This window comes from Sorex araneus, chromosome 4, assembly GCF_027595985.1.
Source record: "Sorex araneus isolate mSorAra2 chromosome 4, mSorAra2.pri, whole genome shotgun sequence".
Lineage (NCBI taxonomy): Eukaryota > Metazoa > Chordata > Mammalia > Eulipotyphla > Soricidae > Sorex > Sorex araneus.
Window position 1 is genome coordinate 159,924,617 of NC_073305.1, and position 26,174 is coordinate 159,950,790.

The following is a 26,174-nucleotide window of genomic DNA, read 5'->3' on the forward strand; positions in this document are numbered from 1 at the left end:
AATGACAAGTATTAAAGGTTAATGGGCTGCAGGAGAGCACATGCTGATTGTATTAGAGCTGGCCTGTGAGCATGCTACTTTCACTCTGATGCTTCAAAGAGAACAATAGCCTGTCTTTAAATACCAATTCTATTTCAATAAAAATACCCAATTACTCCCAGGTGGATCCAAAGGACAAGCATTAAGTAGATTTATACATTTTTGTAAAATACAGTATTTTTTTAATCTAGTGAAAGGCTTCTTTTCTTCACATGAAGAAGAATTTGTCTCCTGCAAAGTTGACCATTAAACCTAGAATGGTATTTGTGCTCATCAAGTCGTGGTTCTTTTGTTCTACTTTAATACTTTTGGTGTTTGTCTGTGTTCTCATGTGAGAGGATTTTATGTGGGAATGCTTCATGTATAAAGAGTTATGGTGTAATCTGGAGGATAATGCCATTAGAGCAGCTATTTGATTTTTGTAGCTACAGATGATCCCATTTCATTGATTCATGATGACTGAAAGGAGTTGCTATGTACTCACATAAATATTAGTACTCTGAACATAAAGAAATAATAATTCATGTACTTTGTGTAGATATTCATGTATACTAAGCCACATGAATTCTTGGAAACCATTTATCTTCCTTGAGATAAACAGGTACCAATTTATTCTAGCATTCCTATCATATAACTCTTGTGAACTTTTCATGAAAAAAAATCATATAAACTTGATTTTAAGAGAAACATTGAATTAAGAATTTACTGACATATTTAAGCAGTATATCCTAAGTTAATAGAAAATTGGATGACAAAATTACAAATTGTTACCTCCAGAAAGAATCTCATAGATTTCTAAACATTTTTATAAGCAAGAGTATTAAGGTACAGAAAAATGGAAGGTGGCTAATTAAAGCCATATATAGTCCACAAATGTACAGACATAAATGAGTCTAGAACAGTTCCTTAATCACTGTGGACTTCTTTCTGTAATACCCCATTGGGAAATATGGAAGTTTTAAAAGACTTAGTTGTTCATAGTCATCCTGTCTGAAATTTATACACATTAGAGTTTCTCAGTTTTCTTAAAAATTATCAGGCTCTCTGTCACTCAGGGAAGTTGCAATTTGCCATCTGTTGGTACTTAAGTCTAAATTAATTAAAATTTGGCAAAAGTAAAAATTTCTCTTTTATGCACACTGTCAAATTTTAAGTGTTTAATCACAGCTTGTGGCTTTTTTTGTGTGTGTAGCAGCCATATTGTAGAATTCTAATGTGGAATTTTTTCAACATCTTGAGCCAAGTTCTGTTGGACAGCAGTCATCTAGGTCAGGGATTCTAAACTGTGGCATTATTAAGAATTTTACCTTTTTTTTAAAAAAAAAAAAAAGCAGGGTGGGTGGTTTGGGCAACACTTTGTGGTGCTCAGGGCTTACTCCTGGCTGTGCACTCAAGATCACTCTGGCACTCTGGGCAGGATTTGGAGGACCATATATGATGCTCGGGATTGAACCTTCTTTGCCTACATGGAAGAAATGTGTCTAATTTTTTTTTTATGGAAGAGCTAATCTCTGGATTGTAAGATGTTTATCATTTATCTCAAGATGGCAGCAACACTTTCCCCTCCAATCCCCCATTTATGACAACAAAAAATGCCTCCAGATTATATAAAATATCCCCTACAGGCAAGATTTACATTCCCTCCCCTAGTTAGTGCCTCATTTTGCACCCCAGTGAGAATCACTAATAGAAGCAGTCACTTGGTCAATAGTAATACAAGTACAGCCTTAAAATTGCTTGACAGCACCCTCTGAGAATTTGACAATATTCATTTAAAATTTGTTTTGATTAATTTTCAGGACATTTTGAAGACAAGCAGTTTTGCTTACTTTTGTATGCAGAAATGGTGGCGTATAATGAGTTGAGTTCTTTGGGTAACATATCTTGATTAATTCAATGACAATGGGTACAAAAGGAAAGTCTCCTAATATGTACATAGTATTCAAAACTCATACTGGAGCTTAGGCTACCCTGTATTAGGACAGCCTTCGCTTTGGCCATGATGACTTCACGTTAGTCCAATATTGTTGCTGATTTCAGTTGTCTGGAGTTCAGAAGCACAGGCTTTCCACATTTCATCCCTTATGAGAACGTCTTCATTTTCTGAGCCAAGAGTTTTGCATTATAGTTATAAAATTACCATAGTCACTAAAGGGAAAATTAAAAGATGAGCTTTTATATTGTTAGTACATTATTATGATGATGTAAACTTTATATTTGTTCATTAGAGGAAAGTACAATCCTCTACATTCAATATTTTCTTCATGTTTATGGACATACTGAAGAGTTTTCTTTTTGGACTATTTGATAAAAATCATCTGTATTGAAAGTTTCTTTGCATTATATGTATCTTTTTGGAAATCTTTGTGTTACACAACCCTAAGTCATTAGTATAGTCCAAGCTTTGAGAATGACAAAATGAAGTTTTATAAATAAGACAAAAATACTCACAATACTCACATAGAATTAAGTCTCCTCTAACTATATTTTTCCTAAACAGAGTATTCTCTATTGTGAATTAATTAGGCAGACTGAATTTCCTGTGGAATAATACTGTTGCCGTTATATACTGTAAACTGGCTTCCCATGGTGTGCTAGGGAAAAGCATGTTCTCCTTGAGTTTATTTGAAAGTTTTAAACATTCTTTAAGTTTTTAATATGTAGAAATTAATGAATCATTGTTAAATTTATTTCCAGATACCTATAGCAAATTCACTTAACTCTTGGTTGCTAAAAATATTTAGAATGTAACACCTTTAGTCATATTTGATGATTTTCAAATTTTACTTAGTATCCTTGAAATTACTTTCTTCACTCTTTTATGGAAACTATATTTTCCATACCCAAGGCTTACAGTCCAAATAGCATTTTAAGCACATTAATTCTGCACATTTATGAAGCAATAGATCACAAGGGCACTTAATTGCATTTGGTTATAGAGATATATCATGTTTCATTAAATAGTTAGCAACCTAAGCCTATTTGTCACTTTTACAATTCTCAACGTTTAACTTTAAAATTATTATGAACAACTTAGAAAGGACATAGTACTTTGAAGTATAACTATGATTGATTAGACTAAACTAATTCCAGTGCTTCATTGTGTACTACTTTAATCTTTTTGAAAAGTGAATGAACAGCAGATGGCCTAATAAAGACACTCTGTGTGCTTGCCCAGTATGGATTGACTCTGAAGGGACTACCTCGACACTTTTGAGTCCATATATTTGCAATACATCTGTCTTAGTCAAGGCAGATGGTTACAGGAAGGAAAAACTTCCAAATTTTTGGACATATTCCAGTTTGGGGGTGTGTGTTGCATTGAAATGTTAATCTGACCTAAATTTCACCTTTAAATTTTTTTCAAAAAATTACCGTCAAATATTTTGAATTGTATTCTAATAGCATTCTAATAGTATTTAATACTTTAATATACTACTAAAAATGTATTTGAGTTTTGTTCAAAATACATTTGTGAATTTAATGTTGCAGCGATTTTTAAGCATTATATTATCTTTAATGCATTGTATTATGCGATGCTTTCTATGCATATATTCCAATATAAGACAGCATTTTGAACTATGCAGTTTTAATTTCTCATCTGAATTGTAAAATGTAAGGAAGCTTTAAAAAAGACAGCATTTTAGAATTTGAAAATTAAAGTTATAACTTCAAATATTTCTTGAAATATATTTTTATTAAAATTAATATGGAAGAAGAGCAATATACTAGCATCATATTTTGTACTTAAAATACATAGCATAAAACTTAAAAACTTACATTGATATCATTAATTACCTAAAATCAAGGATACTTATGGCATATTAATAGAGAAGAGCATACAGCTGATATTTGAAACAGACAATGGTGGTGAGGGATGGTTTGTAAGAAGGATGTTGACTTCATGCTCTCACTACAAATTTGGAGCAGTTTAATTAGAATACTATTGAGTTTTTTTCTCCAATGAATTTGTTTTCCTTTTAGGCAATCAAACTTGTAGTAACATATGTTTAACATGATTTTTTTCTTCAAAATTATTTTATATATTCTAGTGACATGTATCAACGTTTTGTGCACTGGTTTTTGTGTCTTACAGTAATAACAAGTAGTGGCTATAGTCCCAGATCAGCGCATCAATATTCCCCACAACTGTATCCTTCCAAGTAAGTGCTCAGCATTCACTCTCAGATTTCTTTAAAAAAGTTTTAAAGGATTATCTTTATTACTCTTCATTCATCTATTTAGCAATTATAAACTGAGTGATGTTTAGGAACATAGATGTATATTAGATAAATATTTGATTAGTTACTTGGATAAATTACTTAATTTTATATAGGTAGGTCTCTTAAATCTGGTATGCATACACCTTGATTAATGTATCAAGAACAAACCAAATGTTTCAGCATCACCATTTCATAGTTTGTTTCATCATTAAAATTTATTTGTCAGGGGTCAAAGAGATAGTTCAGCAGGTAGGGTTTTTGCCGTGAAAATGACAGACCCAATTAAGTCTGCGGCATCCCACATGGTCGCTCAAGCACCTCTAGCAATAATTTCTGAATGTGGTGCTAGGAATAACCCCTGAGCATCAGTGGGTGTGATCCGAAAAGCCAAAAATAAATAAATAAATAAATAAATAAAATAAAGTTTATTCATCCCATTTCAAGCTCTTGCTTTTACAATTCTTTTTATAGTCTTACTAGGTGAATCTCCTCTGACCTTTATATTGGGTCACTTAGATAATTTACCAGAAAGAAGACAGTGGTTACTGTCCCCAAAAAAAGAATCCTCTTATTTTTATAATTAATATAGTCAGTTTCGGTAGAGCTTGGAAAGCTAACCATGGCGTATTCGATATGCCAAAACCAGTAACAATAATTCTCACAATGGAGATGTTACTGGTGCCTGCTCAAACAAATCAATGAACAATGGGATGACAGTGCTAAAATATAGTAAGTTTAATAAGAACAGTGAGAGAAAGTACTATATTGTTATAATGCTACATTTGGTTCCTATTAGTCAGATATGCTTAGATTTTTAATTCCTGGTCCATTAAAATGTTATTTTCTATGTTATTTTCTATAACAATCAGAATGTCTTTCATTAACATTTTAAATAGTGTGAAAATGAAAGAAATATCATTCCATTTCTTTCCAAGAACCTGTTTATCTCCCCACCCCCTCCACCCCACTTCAGTTTTCCAGTTTTGGGTAGAGAATTCTTGACAAGACCTTGAATGACTTTTGGACTTATTGCATACTTTAGGTTACTCATGATAGTAGAAAGAAATATGCTCATGAGTATATTAATTAAGATGCCTGTACTTCATTTTACTCCGATATTGACCAGAATGCTATTTCAGATGTGAACAAGTAACTATAAACTGAAAGAGACTTTGGATGTAATACCTAGACAAAGTGTCATTTTTATACGTGAGATGGTCAGTCTTGTTTGCTAGAGAATCCAGACCCCTGACGTAGGCATATCCTTCCCTACATTGTTAAAAACTTATTGTACATAAAGAAGATTTATTTCTGGTTATTATAAGGTTTCAGTGCTTCTAAGTTGTCTGAACGAATATGCAGCCTTTGTTGCCACAGTAATGCTATTTTTCTGATATTTAGGCCCTATCCACACATTCTTTCTACACCAGCAGCTCAAACTATGTCTGCCTACGCAGGCCAGACTCAGTATTCGGGGATGCAGCAGCCAGCCGTCTACACAGCCTATTCCCAGACGGGACAGCCCTACAGCCTGCCCACTTACGGTATTTCATATTGTCTCTTTCCTCCTTCTTGGTTATCACGCGGATAATCTTGCAGAAATAGGATTATTGTGCTAATTAAGTGATCTCCACATGCCTTTTCCAAACAGACTTAGGCGTGATGTTGCCAGGCATAAAGACCGAGAGTGGACTTGCACAAACTCAGTCCCCTTTACAAAGTGGCTGCCTCAGTTACAGTCCAGGGTTCTCAACCCCCCAACCAGGCCAGACACCGTATTCCTACCAGATGCCAGGTGAGTAAGCTCACATTTCATGCTAGGGAAAGAGATTACTTTGAGTGGGACTTTTAGGCCTCAGAGTTGGAACATAAGGAATTTTCCCACTGAAGACTGTTTTCAGTGGTACAAGTGGTACACAATGTTACCAGAAGTGACAAATAATTCAGAAGAAACATGAGGAAAATAGTTGAATATACATCAAAAAACATAACCCATACTAGATTTCAATACTTAGTTTCCTGCCAATTTTATGCAGCTGAAACTTAATGTCCAAGCAAAGCAGCCTCTCAGCCAGTCATATGTTTGGCATCTCTTTAAGTAATTTCAAATATTCCCAACACAAACCAGTATTTTCTTGTCAGTATTCCTTAAGAACATAGTGTTGTTTTAATAATGTTTAAAATTAAATTAGCACATTTCTACATTCGATTTACTGCTGAGGCTTTTTGTTCATTCCTAAAATACCTCTACCCTATTTACATTATATTTCTTAATAGGAGTATTTCTATAATATACACCTACTAAGTGTCTCTGTACGTAATTATCACTTGCTTTTTCTTCTTGTTTTTGAGTTGTATTATTGTGCTTGATCATGATGCAGTTTCAGAAATAGTCCAACTGGAACATTAAAAACTTATTCCAGATACTTTATATAAATAATTTTTATTTTATCTGAATATAATATAGGCTTTTATATTTTGCCTATATAAGATATTGTATAATATCATAGATATGAGCAAAATTAACATTTTTAACCAAAATTTGAGGCTAATTTAATCAAATGAAATAATTATTTAGATTCTTTCACTGAAATGGCTGGCTCCTTTTAATCGAATGTATGCAGAAACATATTTGTATCTGTTGTTTATGCTTCATGTGCTACAGCCATAGTGATCGACAAAGCTCCCCTTAACACAGTGGAAGTGACGAAAATAGTGTTTTCATTAATTCCCCCAAATGTTTTCACTTTGGGTATTTCATGGCGTGCGTATTGATTACACAATGCAATTACTCCTCAAAACACACTGATAAAAAAAATAAGTAATCAGCTGCCTCAGAAGTCTTTTATTTCTTTCTAACAAGTAGATTTCTCCCATGAAGGGCATATGTTTTTCTTCTATAAATTCACTTGTTTCTGCAGCGCTTAAAAATAAAATTGTGATTTCTAGAATAGCCTCCCTTGGACCTGGACCCTGGGTTCATACTTTCCTTTTGTTCTAAGTGAAAGGCTGCAAAAGTTCCCTGTCTTTATGTTCTGAGCTGTAAGTCTCAATAAGTTCTGTTTGTTGTTTCCTATACTGTTTATCCACCCCAGGTCCTATGTGCAGATACAATCAATAGGACCATATGAAGGTCCCTATAGTTCTTAAAAGTAGTCATACTCTGGAACATTTTATTCTCTGAGTACTTCTGCACTTTTAGACTCAACCTTAGAGGATAGTTGGCAGCCATTTAAAGATTGTCTCACATTCTTGGGCCGGAGCGATAGCACAGCGGGTAGGGCGTTTGCCTTGCACGCGGCCGACCCGGGTTCGATCCCCAGCACCCCATATGGTCCCCCAAGCACTGCCAGGAGTAATTCCTGAGTGCAAAGCCAGGAGTAACCCCTGAGCATCGCTGGGTGTGGCCCAAAAAAGCAAAAAAAATGAAAAAATTAAAAAAAATAAAGATTGTCTCACATTCTTGTACATCTTCAAAAAACTTCTAGAGATAAGAAAGACAGTATCTGTTGGTTGACCTATGCAAAATAGAGGAGAGCACATTTTATTTAGAAATATCTCAGCTTCAAATTTTATTGCTTTAGGAAAAGATTAAAGTGTATTGCTTTCATTAAATTTTGCGAAGGGAAGTATTTTTATTATTTTATAAGAAATATTTTTAAATGCTATTTGTTCTTTACTTCTAGGTTCTAGTTTTGCACCGTCCTCTACTATTTATGCAAATAATTCAGTTTCCAATTCAACAAATTTTAGCAGTTCACAACAGGTATGGTAAAAAAAAAAATTGTTATTTATGCTCTTTCTGTCTCTTTTATATTTTTTAAAAGAGTTCCAGGCTACCATATAAGCACATATTTTCCCAGAATAAGTTTCTCTATTTAATTTATCTAGCATTTCAGTGTATTAAAAAATTAATTCTTTAGAATTCCTAAGCGTGCATATTCTGTGTATTTTAGGTTTCTTTTGCAAAATATGTTGACTTAAAACATTTAAACTGTGATCATTTAAATTATATGGCATGAATCACAAAATTGATTTCCTATTACATTTAATTATACTACCATAATTGAATTTTTGATAAAGTAGTTATCATGAGTATTAATCATTAGATTCTGATTTATAGAATGCAAATTTTAGAGAAACATGATTTACAAAATTATTTATAGTTGGGCTTTATACATACTATGTTCCAGAACCAAGCCAACCACCAGTGTTTTCTTTCCTTCACTAGGGTCCCAGGTTCTGTCCCAACTCACCCACATCCCCAGTCTGCCAGCTTGTCTGGAACATTTTTAAGTTTCAGTGTTGAAGTTTGGATCTCTTGTTTTCAAGCTTTTGTGGTTTGTAAATTTAGCTATGCTATTTTTTTAACGTCACCAGTGTACTCGAATACCTTTGACCCCCGCTCCCCATTGATCCCCATCTAACACTTCTTCCTTTTCAGTTTCTTTCCTTTTCTGCCCTTCTCCTCCCTATTCTCAGGGCCAACGAAGATCTAAGCACCCCCCCAAAAAAAATTGCATTTTCTCATCTAGTTATTCTATATACCACATATAAGTGAGACCATCCTATTATTCTTGTTTGTCCTTATTTTCTGGGTTACTTCACTTAACACGCTGTATCACGTATCATTGTCATCCCATTGCTCATCAATTTGCTCAAGTGGGCACCAATAACATCTTTATTATAAGACTTGTTGTTACTGTTTTTGGCACATCGAATACGCCACAGGTAGCTTGCCAGTCTCTGCTATGCAGGCAAGATACTGTTGGTAGCTTGCCGGGCTCTCTGAGAGGGTCGGAGGAATTGAACCAAGGTTGGCCGCATACAAGGCAAACACCCTACCTACTGTGCTATTAATCCAGCCCACTTAACACACTATCTTTCAATTCTATTTGAATGATTTAATTTCTCCAGACAGCTGTGTACTATTCCAGTGTGTATATATACCACATCTTTAGGATCCACTTATCTATTGTTGAACACTTAGGTTGACTCCATATCATAGCTATTGTAGTAAAGGCTGCAATGGGTAATAGTGTTCATATATCTTCTTGAATGAATTATTTTGCATCTTGGGTGTAGATATCTGGAAGTGGATTTCCTGGGTCATATGGCAGTTCAATTCTTATTTCATTGAAATATCTCCATGTTTTCCATAAATGTTGAACCAGGCAATATTTCCAGCAGTAGTGGTTCCTTTTCCACCACACCCTTGCAAACACAGATTGTTCCTAGTAATTTTGATATGTATTCTCACTGATGTGAGATGCTCATCTTGATTTATATTTCCATAATAATAAGTAATGTTGAGCCTTTTTTATGTGCCTGTCAGCCTTTCATTTGTCTTCCTCAGAGAAGTTTTTGTTCATTTCCATTCCCCATTTTTGATAGGTATTTTGGATTTTTTTTTTGCAGTGGTTGCTGTGGATCTGTGAGTATTTTATATATCTTGGATATCAGCCCTTTATCTGATTTGTTGAATGCAAGTATTTTCTCCCATTATCTATTTTTTAGTTTTAGACTATGTTTTTTGCCATGCAGAAACTGTCCAATGTGATGTAGTTTCATTAGTTTGTTTATTATTCTGCTGCCTTTGCCAGTGACATTGTATCATTGAAGACACCATCAAGGTCCAGATCGTGGAGGAATCCACCAATATTTTCCTCAGTGTACTTTATAGATTGCAGTCTGATCGCCAGGTCTTTGATCAAGTTTTAACTGGTTTTTGTGTAAGGTATAAAATACAGATCCAGCTTTATTGTTTTACACGTGATTATTCCATTTTGACAGCACCATTTGTTGAAGAGACTGTCTTTACTCCATTTTATGCTCTCAGCATATTTGTCGAAAATTAAATTTGAGGGTTAATTTTGGATATGCATTCTGACCTATTGGTCAGAGATTTCCTCCTTATTCCAGCACCACAGTCTTTTGATACTATGATTTTATAGTATAGTTTCAAGTTAAGTAATGAGATACCTCCCAGTTTTTTATCTTTCTGTATGACTTTGGCTATTTGAGAAATTTTATGATTCTATATAATTTTATAGCACAGCAGGTAGGGCATTTGCCTTGCACATGGCGGACCCAGACTCGATTCTTCCATCCCTCTTGGAGAGCTCGGCAAGCTACCGAGAATATCCTGCCTGCACGGCAGAGCCTGGCAAGCTACCTGAGGCATATTTGATATGCCAAAGACAGTAATAACAAGTCTCACAAGGGAGACATTACTGCTGCCAGATCGAGCAAATTGATGAACAACAGGACGACAGTGCTACAGTGCTATATAAACTTATTTATTATTTACTGTTCTAAGTCATTGAAGAATGTCTGAATTTGGATAGAGATAGCATTGAATCTATATAGTAATTAAGATAAGATCATTATTTTGACAGTATTCTTCTAATCCAAGAACATTTATTATTTTTCCATTTACTAAGGTTGTCTATTTCTTTATTAAGCATTTTGAAGTTTTCATGGTATAGATGTCTTACCATATTTTGTTAAGTTTTCTCTAGGTACTTGGTGTTTACGGACACTATTTTGTATGGGAAAGAACAAAATTACCATGAAGTTTGTTACTAACAAATTTTCTCTACTTTTTAAAAAAATGTATATGATTCCTTTTGGTAAATATTTGTTTTCTATTTCCTGACAGCTTTAAATTTTTGTTTTTGTCAATGTTCCTGCAGTGAATATATCTGATTAAGAGAACTGACTTGTGTAATTAATTTATTATAGATACAATTTTAAAAGGTACCACTTTTATTAATTCTCAGTAATTTTCATAAAATTGATATGAGTTAAATTTGTAGACTAGAAGGCAATTCACAAATATATTAACACAATTTCTGAAGTTTTACATATTCTGAATTACTGTACAAAAGCCTGATTTGCAGAAGAAATTATATTAAATTGCCTACTTTTATTCTTTATAAATAAAAGAAGTTACAAAAATTTTGCTTCTTCAATAGTGTGGAAAAAATTGTTTCATAGGAATAAACTGTGACACTTGGCATCTGTAGCACTGTAGCACTATCATCCCATTGTTCATTGATTTGCTCGAGCAGGCACCAGTAACGTTTCCATTGTGAGACTTGTTGTTACTGTTTTTCACATATCGAATACGCCACGGGTAGCTTGCCAGGTTCTGCTGTGCGGGCTGGATACTCTCGGTAGCTTGCCAGGCTCTCCGAGAGGAATGGAGGAATAGAACCTAGGTCAGTCACATGCAAGGCAAATGCCCTACCTGCTATGCTATCGCTCCGGTCATTGGCATCAGTTAAAAAAATTAATTTTAAAAGCTTCAGAACCCTATTATAGATGTATTTAGAAAACGAGGATTTTAGACATTCAGGTAGTAACTTGCTTATTTATTAATACAGAACATGCTTATCTGATATACTAATAAACAACAATTCTATTATGTATTTAAATATATAATTTAAAATATTATTATGCATTATATATTTGAATATACATTGAATACTAAAATATACCTTATATGAAAGGTTATAATCTTGCTAAAGAAACATGTGAAAATAGTATAAATGTGAGATGAGATATAATAGTTATTTTAATAGAAATATATGTTACTTGGTATTATGGCTTAGGGAAAAGATGACGAGAGAGTGAAAGATAGATCCAAAAGAAGAAATTTTTTTCACTAAAATTTATACCATAAAACAAATACAGGACTGTCTGAATATGTCAATGCAATGGCTAAAATGTAAAATATAATCTATACTTTAGGCCATATTTCTGAGTAGAAATATTATTTTAACAGGTACTTCCTGAGTGAACTTCAGATGTTAGGAACCGGTCTGTATTCTAGGCATCCAAAGATGGTGCAAGAGTTAATGGAACTTGATTCCTATCTCATAGAACTCAGAGTCTCATGAGAGAAGCAAACAGTGAGCCAGTAAACACATAAGAAATATAGAATTAGAAAGCACAAGGGAATAGAATCCTATTAAATACTAAATGAAATACAATTTTGAGTGGGAGAAAATTTCATGGAAAGTTGTCTATGAAAATAACCACATGTTCTAAGAGGTAAGTGTATAATGAGGCCACACATGAGAAACAGCATGTACCAGACCCCTGGAAAGTGAAAAACTTGGTGTCAGTGAACAAACACACACACCATAAGCCTGTATTTTATTTTGTACTTGAAAGGCAGGTGGGAAAATATACATATGTTGAGATAAGCAAGGGCATGCTAATAGAGGGCCCTGTGGTTTATAACAAGGAATTTCACTTCTATTCCAAGCTCACTGGAAAGCTATTAAAAGGATTTAGAGCAGGAAAATAGTGTGTAATTAATGTTTTGAAAAGATTACTTTGGCTTCAGGGACTTTGGAGGAAGCCAAAAATGGAAATGAGGAGAAGCATTAGAAAAACGATCTATTGGCTGCAACAGGAAGTGAAGGACCTGGTGACAATAATAGACATGAAGAGGAGAGATCTTTGATATATGTCTGAGTATAAAAGAGCATTGTACATGAGATGCTAGACCTGTCCTGTTAGGAATTTCATCCTCCTTTGAAGGAAATAGCAGCTTAATGGGAGCCTCAGCAGGCAGATGCCGGACTCAGGACCTCCGGGTACTGGTTCCATCTGTGACATTTGCTGAGTGTCTGACCTTAGAAGTTCACTTAATCATTCTTCTTTCATCCCATTCAACATAAAATGACACTTCCTGGGATATTGGAATAATCAGATGAGTAAATCTATTTAAGAATTTAGTGACCATCAGGACTAGAGCGATAGTACAGTGGGTAGGGCGTTTGCCTTGCACGTGGCCAACCCAGGTTTGATTCCCAGCATCCCATATGGTCCCCTGAGCACTGCCAGGGGTAATTCCTGAGTGCAGAACCAGGATGAACCCCTGTGCATCGCCGGGTGTGACCCAAAAAGCAAAAAAAAAAAAAAAGAATTTAGTGACCATGAAGTAAGCTTCCTATACATGAAGGAAGTTCCATATAAATATTTGCTATTATTATTTTACTCAGATAGTCATAATGCTCAGAACAGTGTTCAAATAGTGCTAAGAGTTTTAATTCTCCACTCCCAGGGTAGTAAGCAATATGTAATCTTGGAATTAACAAATAGAATTGGTTTTTAAGCCATGCCCCTCAATCTTTTTTCTAACAGGCTACAGATGTATTTATGCAAATACTTACATAGAAATTTTCCTCTTTGGCAATTTCTACCAAAAGCAGATCTTCTTTTCCCCTAGGATAGTGTATTGAGAAATCTTAATACCTTTCATCCTGATGACAGAAGCTTTATAAGCATTGATAACCATCAGACTAAAACATGCTAGACATGTTGAAAACCAATTATTGCAACAGATCTTTACCCATTAATTTAATGTGTGAAAGAATTTTGAAGGATTGCTTAAATCAATTTAAGATTCTTTAGATTCTTTGATAAAAGTAGGTTAGTGGTGTTAGCCTATTATTTCCTTTGAAAGAAATGAGGCAAACTAAATATTTGTAAACCTCACTATGGAGTTTAAGTCAAGGCCTCAGGTTGCATGTGACTTATGAAGTGATTAGTTAAAAACATATTTTTTATCTTGCTTTATTTATTCTTTGCTTCTTGTCAAGAAAACATTGGGACTCATAGAAGAACACAAATTGCACATAAATGCCTCTTTTTTTTTGCTGGTTATGTGATACAATAAATTTCATTAGCATTAATTGACTCTACCTTTTCAAATGGATAAGGCCCAATGAATGAATCCTTCAGTAAGTAATTATGGAGATAAAGTGGAGTGTGGAGCATATGAAACAATTAAAATTTTAGGCAGATTAAAATCTTTGTACAAAAATGGGCTTGCTAAACCACTAAGATAATTTTTCTGATGTTCACATAAAAGATGCCACAACACTCGCCTTCAGTTATAATCTCAAAACTGTGGACCCTAAATCAAATGGAACCAAATACTTATCTTTAACTTCCACAGTTCGATCTTTTTGAAAACGTAATATAGAAAAATTTCCTTTTGAAACACACTCATGTAGGCATCTCAATTATTGTTACAGGATTATCCATCCTATACAGCCTTTGGCCAAAACCAGTATGCACAGTATTATTCGGCATCAACATACGGCGCATATATGACATCAAATAATACAGCGGATGGCACATCATCCTCCACCTCAACCTACCAACTACAGGAATCACTCCCAGGACTGACTAGTCAACCAGGTACAGATCTTCATCCAGGTGAAATATTTTTATGTATTTTTCTGTGTCTACTTGTAGGGAGAAAATAACATTTAAAAATAAGGTGAAAAGATTTCAGATAATTATAATGCTAGTCAGTCATTGTGTTTAATCTGCTCTATAGATATGGTGCTTCTGCTGGCATTTCAGAAAACACTTTTACATGTAAGACAGGAGTTTTTATCACAGTATGTCAGTATGTGCCTACAAATATTAATAAGGAAATGAGACAGTGTAAACTTTTGGTAGTGAAAATGGGACAGTGTAACTTTTGCTAGACTAATTTTTCTGTGAATATAGGATGAATATAGGAAATTACAGTATTATCTTCCTTTTATTAAGTTACTAATATTTTCTTTACATTTCACAGTGCTTACCTTCTTCACTTTTTTAACTCTTTACTAGAACCACCACTGAATAATTCCTACATTTCCAGGATGTGTAGAATCACCAATCAATACTCAATCTTTGAACTACTCATGTTTAAAATCCATTTCATTCTTTATTGAATGCAAAAACTCACAAAGACGCGCACACGCAGGAGGGAGGGGTGTGTTGTGTTGTTCTCAGGCTATGGGGGCATCTCTCTCTCTCTCTCTCTCTCTCTCTCTCTCTCTCTCTCTCTTAGTGTTCTATGCTCTCGAGCCACTGTGTATGGACCAGATCAAGATGGCTCATCCTTGTGCTCTGCTTCTGTGTGTGCTGCTGTGCTCTCCTCTATCTGTCTCTCTATTTCTGTCTCTGTCGCTGTAGTCTCTCCTCTGGCCTCTTCCAACCTCTCTTTGTCTCTGACTCTGTGTCTTCTCTCTACTTCTGTGTCTTCCCTCTTACTTCTGTCTTGCCTCTGTCTCTTCTCTCTCTGTGTCTTCTCTGCTGCTTCTGTCTTGCCTCTCTCCTCTCTCCCATTTACAGTCTTAGTTTATATAGCAATTACATAGGCTGGTGACAGAAATGTGGGTTGAACATTAACAAATCAACAAAGAAGGGTAAGACCATTTCTTCAGGAGATTAACAAAATCTCATCTAAAGAGATTACTCCAGATTACTAGGAGATCCGCTCAAGGGTGGGATCCAAACAAGGGTGTGTCACTTTCTTCCTTCCTCAGGTAGTAATTCACTTAAATAGTTACAGTAAATTTACTTCTAATATTTCTAGCAATGTCATTCTATGTGAGCACATTAATAGATATATCAGACTTAAAGTTTGGTTCTTCCTAAGGACATTTCACTATATATTCCAGACCACAGTCCTCAGGCCAGGATAGTCTTCCTAACCCCATTAGGGTCCTAGTCTTGTTGTTACTTTTAGATCATGACAGCATTTGTCTATGACCATGTTCTCAATTTATATTTGAGTATTGTGGCACTTTGGCCTAGTTCATTTTGATGCCAGGGTAGCTCACAGCTTGCCGTGGGTCCATTCTGTCCCTCGTCGGGACCCTGCTTTTGGGATGCTAGGAACTAAGGACAACCGAGTCGAGAAAGTGGATGCCCAGGAATAAATATTATTGGATTCAATCAGCTCCCAGTTACAAAGCATAATATGAACTGTCTTCCTGTGTCAATACAGAAAGGACACTGGTTTAAGGTAAACTAAGTTCCCTGCAGCAAGGCTAAAAGGACAAACCCAGTGTTATCCTACAGTTGAAGGATCATCTGTATTCTTTTATTTTTCTGCTTTTTGGCTCATACCCGACAATATGTAGGGGTTACTCCTGGCTCCTGCATTCAGGAATCACTTTCTAGGAATCGAACCCCAGGTTGGCCATATGTAAGGCAAACACCCAACCCACTGTGCTATCGCTCCAGCCCCTGTATTCTTAACAAAAATGAATTTGCTGGCAAATATTTGACATAGTTGAGGTGTTTAAAGTTTAAAAGTAGTTTAATTGATAGTAAACATCCTAATCAAATGTTCAATAGTATTTTTGAGGTAATAGTAGTATCAGTTGGAAGTTACAAGAAAAAACAAAGAATAGCCAAATCATTCTGAAAAATAGTAACAATGTTTGCATTATTTGGAGACTGTCATAAAAAAGTAACAAAGAATGTGTGGTTTGACTAAAAGATATATTGGATAATTGAGTCCAGCAGTAGACTCATATACATAGGCAACAAACAGATTATTGTCAGTGACACAGAGGCAAATGGATAATGAGTAACTTTTTTCTAAAAAATGGTACTAGAATAATTGGACATTCACATGCAAAAGAATGTTAACTTGTAATCAGAGACATATAAAATACATGTAGACCAAAACTATAAATTCTATAAGAAATTCAGGAGAAAATCACTGTAGCCATGGTTTATGTAAGGACCTCATAGATATGACACTAAACCATAATCCCTAAAAGAAAATATGAATTAGCTTTCACACTTTTAAGACTTCTGCTCTTTGAAAGACATCTTTTGAAGGATAAAGCTCCAGTTCACAAAATTATAAAACAAACATTTGATTAAAAAAAGATGTATTCATAATATAAGTGCTTATGAAATGTCATAAAAATAAATTAGAATTTTGATAAATACCATTAAAGTGTTCAAGAATATTATTCTAATTGCATGTAATTTTCAAGATTCAGGTTCACCTCTGCTTCTTTTTTGTTCAACTTTGGAAGAAAAATAAAAAAAGGATTCCCCTGGTCACAAGATTATTTTTTTTTCTAATTGGATCACTGATTCCAGGAAGATTTGAAGCTATTAAATATTTATTTTTAAGTTCCTGTTAGGTTGAAGGCATTCTAGTAGAAACTGGTGTTTCAGCAAGAAACAAATGCTTTGCATATCTTTCTTTCATTTATGGAAAAAGAGGAAAATTAAGCAAATACTAATACTATAAGTGATGAGAAAGAAAAGATGCTAGATAGTTTGGAAAATGTTGACAGGAAAACTGATTTGAACATGAAGTGACAAGGAAGCTGATATTTAAAACAAGGAAATATAAAGATAGTACAATGGGTACCTGCCACTTGCATGTGGCAGATCTGGGTTCAATCCCCAGTACCACATGTGGTCTTATGAGTCCCACCAGGAGTAATCCTTTGACACTGCCAGGTATGGTCCAAAACAAAGGAAAAGAAACATAAATATATTCTCATAACTTGATTTAAATGATTTAATTTTTATTCCATATTTAGAATAACATTTCCAATATAATTCTAGATTAATTCTAGGTGTAATTTAGCAGATATACTAGACTTTGACTGGATTATCCCTATATTTGTACTATCTTTCTTTTAGATTCTCCCTTGTGTAAGCACATAGCCCCTTTAAATTTGGGGTACTTGTCTCCTGAGACATCCATTTATATTTTCTATTCGCATCAGCTTTTTTGAGTAGCTCTATGCCTTTAACCCAAACATTTTCTTTAATTCAAAGAATAAGTGATATTAGAATCTTCCTTTAACAAGTAGTGGAGACACTTTGGGTAAGGTGATATCTGATATCTTCATCACCCCATGAAAGATTTTCTCACTGGAGAATGCATGAGGAAACCAAGTTAGGATGATTGTGTACATTGACAAAAACACAAATGAAGTATTTGCTCATCAAGATATCAGAGTCTGAATGATTTACAGAACTAGTTACTGGCATTGCACTACCATTAATCACTGTCACTGTCATCCCGTTGCTCATCGATTTGTTCGAGCGGGCACCAGTAACGTCTGTCATTGTGAGACTTATTGTTACTGTGTTTGGCATATCAAATACGCCATGGGTAGCTTGCCAGGCTCTGCCGTGTGGGCGCAATACTCTCTGTAGCTTGCCAGGCTCTCTGAGAGGAGCGGAGTAATCGAACACCAGTCGGCAGCATGAAAGGCGAATGCCCTACCACTGTGCTATCGCTACCATTAGTACAAATTCAAATTCATCTTATATACTCAAATATGGGCATGTGTTTTAGAGTACTAAATAAAAGTTAGATTTTTGTACTCATTTTAATGTGATTATAAAAGTTTCTCTGTAAAATGGTATAGAGAGATGCTTTGTACCAGCAAAAGAATAAGCAATATTCAGAATGGCTCTTTTTTGATATTGAAAATATTAAATGTAGGCTCCCAGACTTTTCGTTATATTACTGAATGAGACACATTTGTATATAACATCCTCCTCATACTCAGCTTTCAGAAGGCTGTGATTACTGCCTTCCATTGATTGTTACAGCCAACAAATTGTGTTTAACATAAATTTGAGATCTGATCAGGCTTTCTGTTGAATCCAAAGAAATTATTTCTACTTTTCACTTCATTATTTCCTCAACTCAAATTATAATAATGCACATATCTAAATCTTGAGGAATTCTGATCTCAGACCATTAGTTTAGGTAGTTTAAAGTTTGGTAGGTAGTTTAGTTTGAAGTTTCACTTTTTAGATCTGGCACTCATCAAAAAAATAAATAAGTTCAATTAGTTCATGACTTTGGGATTTTTCTTATTAATGATGTGATATGAGGTATTTAGTTCAAGGATAGGAAAAGTGCTTTCCATTGACTGATTCTGCATCTTGTATGTAGAGTAAAAATCTAACAATTAAATCCACAGTTTCTCATGAATCATTCACTACTGACTTCTTCCATTTTTTAAATAGAAACATATTTTATGTTCAATAAGAGACAGATGGCTGTTCTGATTTCAAGATAAACTTAATGAAATTAAGTTGGATCTAAATATCCAAAACTTAGAAGCTGCCGTTATTTGTAACTATACTTATTAAGGATAATTATTCAATCATGTATAGTGTTGGCCCAAGAAAAAGCCTAAGGCGATTGGTAATGACTGATGTTCTTTGGAAATTGCAGATAGCATTTGGTTATTTAGTTACTTTACCTGATTAGGATGTTTAAGAATGGATTTAAAAGAACAATACCATTTTAACAGATTAAAAACATACTCAAGTAAATTATCTCTATTAAGTTCTATCTTTGCCTTTACCATAGTTTATCTTAATATATTTTATTTCTCATTTGCATTTAAAAATTTTGAGAACTTAATAAGACATTAAGATTAAAACTTTTATAATCCCCTTTAAAATATTTTAAACATCTTTAAAATTAAGTATAATTTGCAATTTGTAGCAATATCATCCTATACTCTGAGACCTTGGCAAACAAATCATATATTACCTAATTAAGCTTTACAAATACTCCAAGAAGTAAATGGTATAACAAGATCATTTCACTCTCTGTTTCTTAAGCACTTTCTTAATGAAATTAGGCTTTCATTAGCTTCATGACACTACATATTAAAATAGCAAGGGCAGCAAAATGCCAATTTACCTACTACTAATGGGGGAATATAGGTAAAGGGCTCTGGTCACAGTTATTCCCTGCAAACTTTGTTCCCTTAACTGTAGCTGTAATGCTCCCTAGTGCAATTGCCTGAGTAAACTTTGACAGAAGCACCAGGACCAACATTTTTCTCCTTTAGAAGCACTTTTTAACACATGTTTAAGGACCAGTTGAACTCAAGTTCCTGATTTCACTTCTTTTTTATTTTTTATATTTAATTATATTTTATTACTTTTTTATATTTAATTATATTTTATTACTTTTTTATATTTAATTATATTTTATTACCTGATTTCACTTTTAATCAAAGCCAAGTTCAAAAGACACTGGGGTCAGAATCATTTCATCTGGTTAGTTGGTCCAGGGGCCAGCTGGACCCCATGACATCTCAGGCCTCACTTCACACTCTTTAGATGAATTGTCTCTGTTTCCTGAAATCCTTTTCTAAATCTTTGTAACTATTTCTCTCATCAGAAAGAGATATGGGCTTGACCTTGTTTGCTCTCAGGATGGTCTGTAACTGTCCATCCTTAAAGATACCACTGAAACTGTGATAGTGATTACATTAAGCCTATATGCTGATTTTGGTACTATGGACATTTTAACAATGTCAATTCTTTCAAAGCATGAACAGGGTTTATAATTTTATTTCTTTTTTTTATCCTATTTCAGTGGTCACTTAAACTTTTCAGTGTACAAGTCTTTCCCTCCTTTGTTAAATTTATTCCTGGGAACTTAATATCTTTCTGATTTCATTAAATAAATGAGATTTTTTTAATAATCTTTTTCTCTCATTTATTGGTTGTATATAGAAATGCAACTACTCTTTGAGGCTTAAGCATTTAAACACACAGCAATGTTTTATAATGACACATTTTTTTTCTACTTTCAATGGTTCATATTTATAAAATGAAAAGTACATGCTCTTGACCTGAGTTTCATTCCTGGCACCACCTATATAGTCCCATAGTCCCCCAACCCAATTCTGCCAGAAGTGATTCCTGAGCCTAGAGCCAGGATTAAGTCTGAGGTGATCCAAAACCGCTCCCTCCTCAAAAGACAATGCTAATTAAAGGTATAATGAGATACAGAGTACACCCCCAATTGTCAATATTATAAAACATTGGTGTAGTATCTTTTAAGGAAATAGACATTACTGAAACCTACAGGGAACCACAAAAGACCTTATTAAATAGTGAAAATAATTCTGAGACCAAAAGTATCAATGTGACAAATTTCCCAAGTTCAAACTATACTATAAACATACAAAGTAGAGTGGTATCTGAGGCCAAAGAGATGCTACAACAGGTAGGATGTTTGCCTTGTATGCAGGTGACCCAGGTTTGGTACTCTACATCCCAGATGGTTTCCTAAGCTTTCCAGGAGTGATGTCTGAGTACAAAGCCAAGAGTAACCCCTGAGAACTACTGAATGTGGCCCCCCTACCCGCCAAAATAAGTATGACAGTAGAATACAGTAAGACATATAGGTCAATGGAATGGAATTGAAGTTTCAAAATTGAATCCTCTTCTAGGAGGATTAACGTTTTTTTTCTAGGAAAGGATGTACTTTTGGAACTTTGATTCTACTCCATTAATCTCTATGGATAATTAATTTGCAAAGAAGGAACCATGAGCATAAAATGGAGACAGTCTTTTCAGTAAATGATGGCGAAACTGAATAGTCTTGTGCAAAGGAATAAAACTATCATGTTCAAAGCTTAACTCAAAATGTTTGAAAGATTTGACATTAGACCCCAAACTGTAAAATACGTAGAAGAAAGCAGAATAACTCTTAATTATATTAGTTTCATTGATATCTTCAGGAATATTATTACTACAATGACAAGGGAAACAAAAGGAAACAAACAACATGATATTACAGAAAATTTAAATTTTGCACAATAATAGAAACATTATTAGAACAAAAAGACATCCTATTTAACAAAAGAAAATATTTGTATGATATTTGTTTAAATATTAATATCATATTTAAATATATATGTATATATGTGGAATTCACAAAACTCAAAACTAAAACAAAAAAAAACATAACAAATTAGAGTAGCTGAACAGCCACTACATCAATGAAGACACAAACACATGAAAAAATAATTATAATCATTATCAGTAAATGCCAATCAAAATGACATTGAGGAGGGCCTAAAACAAAAGACCAGAAACAAGAAGTGCTGGTGAAGGTGTGGAGATAAAGGAATTCTCACACACTATAGCATGGATATTTTTTTAAATAGTAAGAATAAATTACCAATATTACCCAACAATGTCATTCCTGGGTATCTAGCCAAAGAACAGAAAAATACCAATTCAGTAAGATATACACAAATCTTTGTTCACTGCAGTATTATTTATGATAGCCAAGATATGGAAGCAACTCAAAAGCCTAAGGACAGATAAGCGCATCAAGAAAATGTGTTATATATACAAGGTGAAACACTAATCATTTACTTTGTAAAAGATCTGCCGTTTGTGACATTAATGGATCTGGGTTCATGCTAGAATGAGAAAGGCAAATACCAGATGATCTCACTCATATGTGGGAGATTAAAAAACAAGCAAGATAAAGAAACAGGCAAAGTCAAATGAAAACAGACATTTGAACGAAGAACTGAGGTTACTAAAGGGACAGATAAAAGGGACTGGATGGGCGGAGGGCATCCTTGGACTGGTTAGAGAGATATTGGCAGTTGTGTGGTGGGTGTGGTGTGATAAGTTTTGAAGAGGTATGAAACTGCACTCTTAAAACCAGCATTACTACAATATATATATATGTATATATATAAACATCTCTTCTTCAAACAAGCTACTCAGTTTTACTAAACACACACACACACACACACACACACACACACACACACACGGACTCACTTGAGTTTTTGGATCAATGTCAAGACATCACATCTCCCTTAAATCTTTCCTCCTTCGAGAAGCCTTCTTAGGCAAGCTTATTCAAAATGTCTGTTGTGGCAAATAGTGTTCTTGGACATGTAATTCTTGTTTGATCAAGAAAATACCTAAAGTCTCGTTTAATGCCTATACTTAGCCAAAATGCTATTTACCATAAGATAGGGATATATCCAGCTCCATAATTTAGACAGTTTTTATTATGCTCTTTACTCTCACACTTCTTGAGACCCATACAATGAATTATTCTATGACGTTCAAAGAGAAGATAAAATTTGAAGCACTGACATATTTTTGATACTTTCTTGACATTCACAGTGTTTCCCAAATATAAGCAATAGAAATGATCAGAGATTGCCTGGCATAATTGCTTTAAATGTTTCAGAAATATGTTATGTGTTGTCTTATTTCTTCAGATTTTTTTAGATTACTAACTAGCTACTCTAACAATTGTTTAGTTTTTATTTTAAAGCTTAGTAGTCATAAAGTTTTTAGCTTTTAAAATTGTGCAATTTTACAAGCCCACCTTCTAGATAAAACCACCACTAAAAATGTCATGTAACAAATTTAGTGTCGTTTGCAGTATATGCTATTGGAAATGTTTGTTTAATATATTTGATTTATATTTTATTCAATTTGATTTGATATATTTGATTCAATTAAATGTGAATCAGACTTATTTCACTAAGTTTTTAAAAGTAGAAACAGTTAGTAAAGATTTAATAAGCCAAGGAACTAAGATTTAGAGACATTGAGTTCAATGCTTGAAGGGATGCAGTAAGTCCGCCTCCTGTTCTGTGAGAGCTTTTATTGCATGTCACTGTTCTCTCAGTTTATCTGAATATCTCTCTTACAGAAATGACACTGCTCATTACTCCTAACCTCATAGGAGGCTCTCCCACTGACTTGAGATGCAAGGATTTTCTAGTATCTGTAGGACATGTAGAAGTCATTAGATGGAAGGTCTGATACAAGACTAATCTTTGAGAATGATAGATCACAAAAATAGTGTGAGGAAGGGATAATGACTAAAGAATGAAAGTTCTAAATACCAGCATAAAAATGAAGAGGAAAAGGAGTCCATTTTTCATTGACAAACAGTTATGGTGAGGCATTTAAGGAGACTTGGAATTAGGCAAATAAGTAACTAGGGTAATACAAGGTGTCTGTTGCCAAATAATGATGTTCTGAAGACACAGTGTTTAAAAGATCAAACACAGCACAGAGATCCAGAAAAATAAGAACTATGTCTTTCTTTTGCATTTGTCAACTGGATAGTTATTGGGAATTCTGAGTAAAAGTTTTGTTAGAGTTTTGATGAACTAATGTTCTAGTAGAACAAATTTGATGTCAAAAAAAGGAAACAAATGTGTTGTCCACTGTTATAGCCATTGGCTGCTGTGATTATTAAGCACGTGAGTGTGGTTTATACAGATTGAAATCTACTCTCAGTATAAAATACAAAGTTTCGAAGATTGATTTAAAAAATACGCAATGTAATCATAATATATTGATTACATGTTGGAAGTGTGTTTGGATATATTCGATGGATAAGGGATAAAATTAATTTTAGTTTTAACTTATTCTAACATAGATTCTCAAAAATTATATATATGGTTTAATCTGTTGCATCTTGTATTATGATGGGATAGCAGTGAGTGTTGATATAAACTATTATTTTTTAAAATTTTTATTTATTTATTTATTTAGTTAGTTAGTTATTTAATTGAATCACCATGTGGAAAGTTACAAAGCTTTCAGGCTTAAGTCTCAGTTAAGCTCGAACACCCATCCCTTCACCAGTGCACATATTCCACCACCAAGAACCACAGTAAACCTCCCCCCACCCCACCCCCAGCCCCCCACCCCATCTGTGTAGCTGATAAATTTCAATTTACTTTCTCTTTACTTTGATTACGTTTAATTTTTCTTAATATGGCGGCCACCGCGCCCTTCATCCCCGGAGAGAAAGAGGCGAGAGAGAGAAATACCTTTCCCCTCCCGGGCGGGCATGGGGCCGAGGCTTAGTTCTCAGGCTGGAGACATTCTGCAAGGAGTTGCTCACACCGAAAGAGGTTTTGCTGGGTCTGGATTCACGCTTGTACAGCTGCGGAGAGGCCGCACATGCGTGCGGCCCCCGGGATCACATCTCGGCCGATTACGTTTAATTTTTCAACAAAAAAATCACTATTATTGTTTGGAGTTTCCACCCCCCCCCAAAGTCGGACCTGCTGGGAAAGAAGCATATTCTTAAAAGTTTTAGTTTGAAATGAGAAGTTAGCCTTTGAATGTAAGTTCCAGAAAAAAGGGAAGGATTTTTAAACTCATCTGTGCCCTCAACTGAAAAAGGAGATATTGAGGGAAAGGTGAGACTAGAATGCTGAGTCTTAACTTGCAGAATGTGAGAAATGAAGCTAGGGAGACAAGTTTATGATAAGAGGTGGGATTGCTCCAGAAACTGTCTCCTCCTCTGAAGTACAGTGAAAGGAGGCAAGAATAGAACTAGATTTAGATCATTTTTGACTGAATTAAAAGATTTTTAATTAGGACTCTAAGTTGGTATCGGTCTCATAAGGATTTTTTTGTTAAGAATTTGTTCATTAATGAATGATCAAGACTCATCTAAAGTTTATATAAACATTCATTTAGACCTGAGTTCTATCTTTGACATCATTTGTTTTATTTGTAGGAGAGTTTGACACGGTGCAGAGTCCCTCAACACCTATCAAAGATCTTGATGAGAGAACTTGTAGGAGTTCTGGGTCAAAGTCCCGAGGAAGAGGCCGGAAAAATAATCCTTCCCCACCTCCTGACAGTGACCTGGAGGTATGCTGGGTTCATAGTTCAAGAGATGTTTGATGTTTTCTAGGATACAATGATATGTTTTTTACCTTAAAGTTTCACAAGGGTTTAGACTAAAGAAAAATTAGGTCATGAATTTAAGAAACCAACCTTAAAAAGTTTACTATTTATTGTTCAGAAGTTTCAAAGTTTATTACATTGGTGGAACTAAAAGTTGATGCAAAATGATGTCATAAATTCTAGACCTGAGATAATTGCATTTTAATCTAATTAGCAGGTGTTTTTAATTTTTTTTTTTTGGTTTTTAATTTGGACGGTGGTACACACCATCTATGCTCAGAATTTACTCCTGGCTCTGTGATCATTGATAACTCCTGGTGGGCTTGGGACCATATGTAGTGCTGGGTTCTAAATTTGGACTGGCCATATGCACGGCAAGCACTCTGCCCTATGTACTATCACATTGGGCACAGTTATTTTAAAATGAAGCCATTCTATGCAGAATGACTTTCTGAGAAAAACTATAGTTAATAGTACTGAAGTAGTTAAAGGTATTTACGTAAATTAGTTTTAAAAGATAGGCCAGAGATAGAGGAGACAAAGACATGAGGGGATAAGGTGCAGGGGATGTGGTTCCAGCTAACTCTGGATCTCTCAAAT

At 34.4% G+C, this 26,174-nt stretch overlaps 1 protein-coding gene across 1 annotated transcript in view; it reads left to right on the forward strand.

Annotated features, from left to right (window-relative positions):
* Window positions 1–26,174, forward strand: part of EYA4 (EYA transcriptional coactivator and phosphatase 4) — a 267,283-nt gene that overhangs the window by 203,891 nt on the left and 37,218 nt on the right. The window contains exons 6-11 of the mRNA XM_055135767.1: window positions 4,136–4,202; window positions 5,664–5,806; window positions 5,914–6,057; window positions 7,949–8,028; window positions 14,318–14,501; window positions 25,402–25,538. Coding sequence (XP_054991742.1) covers window positions 4,136–4,202; window positions 5,664–5,806; window positions 5,914–6,057; window positions 7,949–8,028; window positions 14,318–14,501; window positions 25,402–25,538 — 755 coding nt within the window. The remainder of the gene's footprint in view (window positions 1–4,135; window positions 4,203–5,663; window positions 5,807–5,913; window positions 6,058–7,948; window positions 8,029–14,317; window positions 14,502–25,401; window positions 25,539–26,174) is intronic.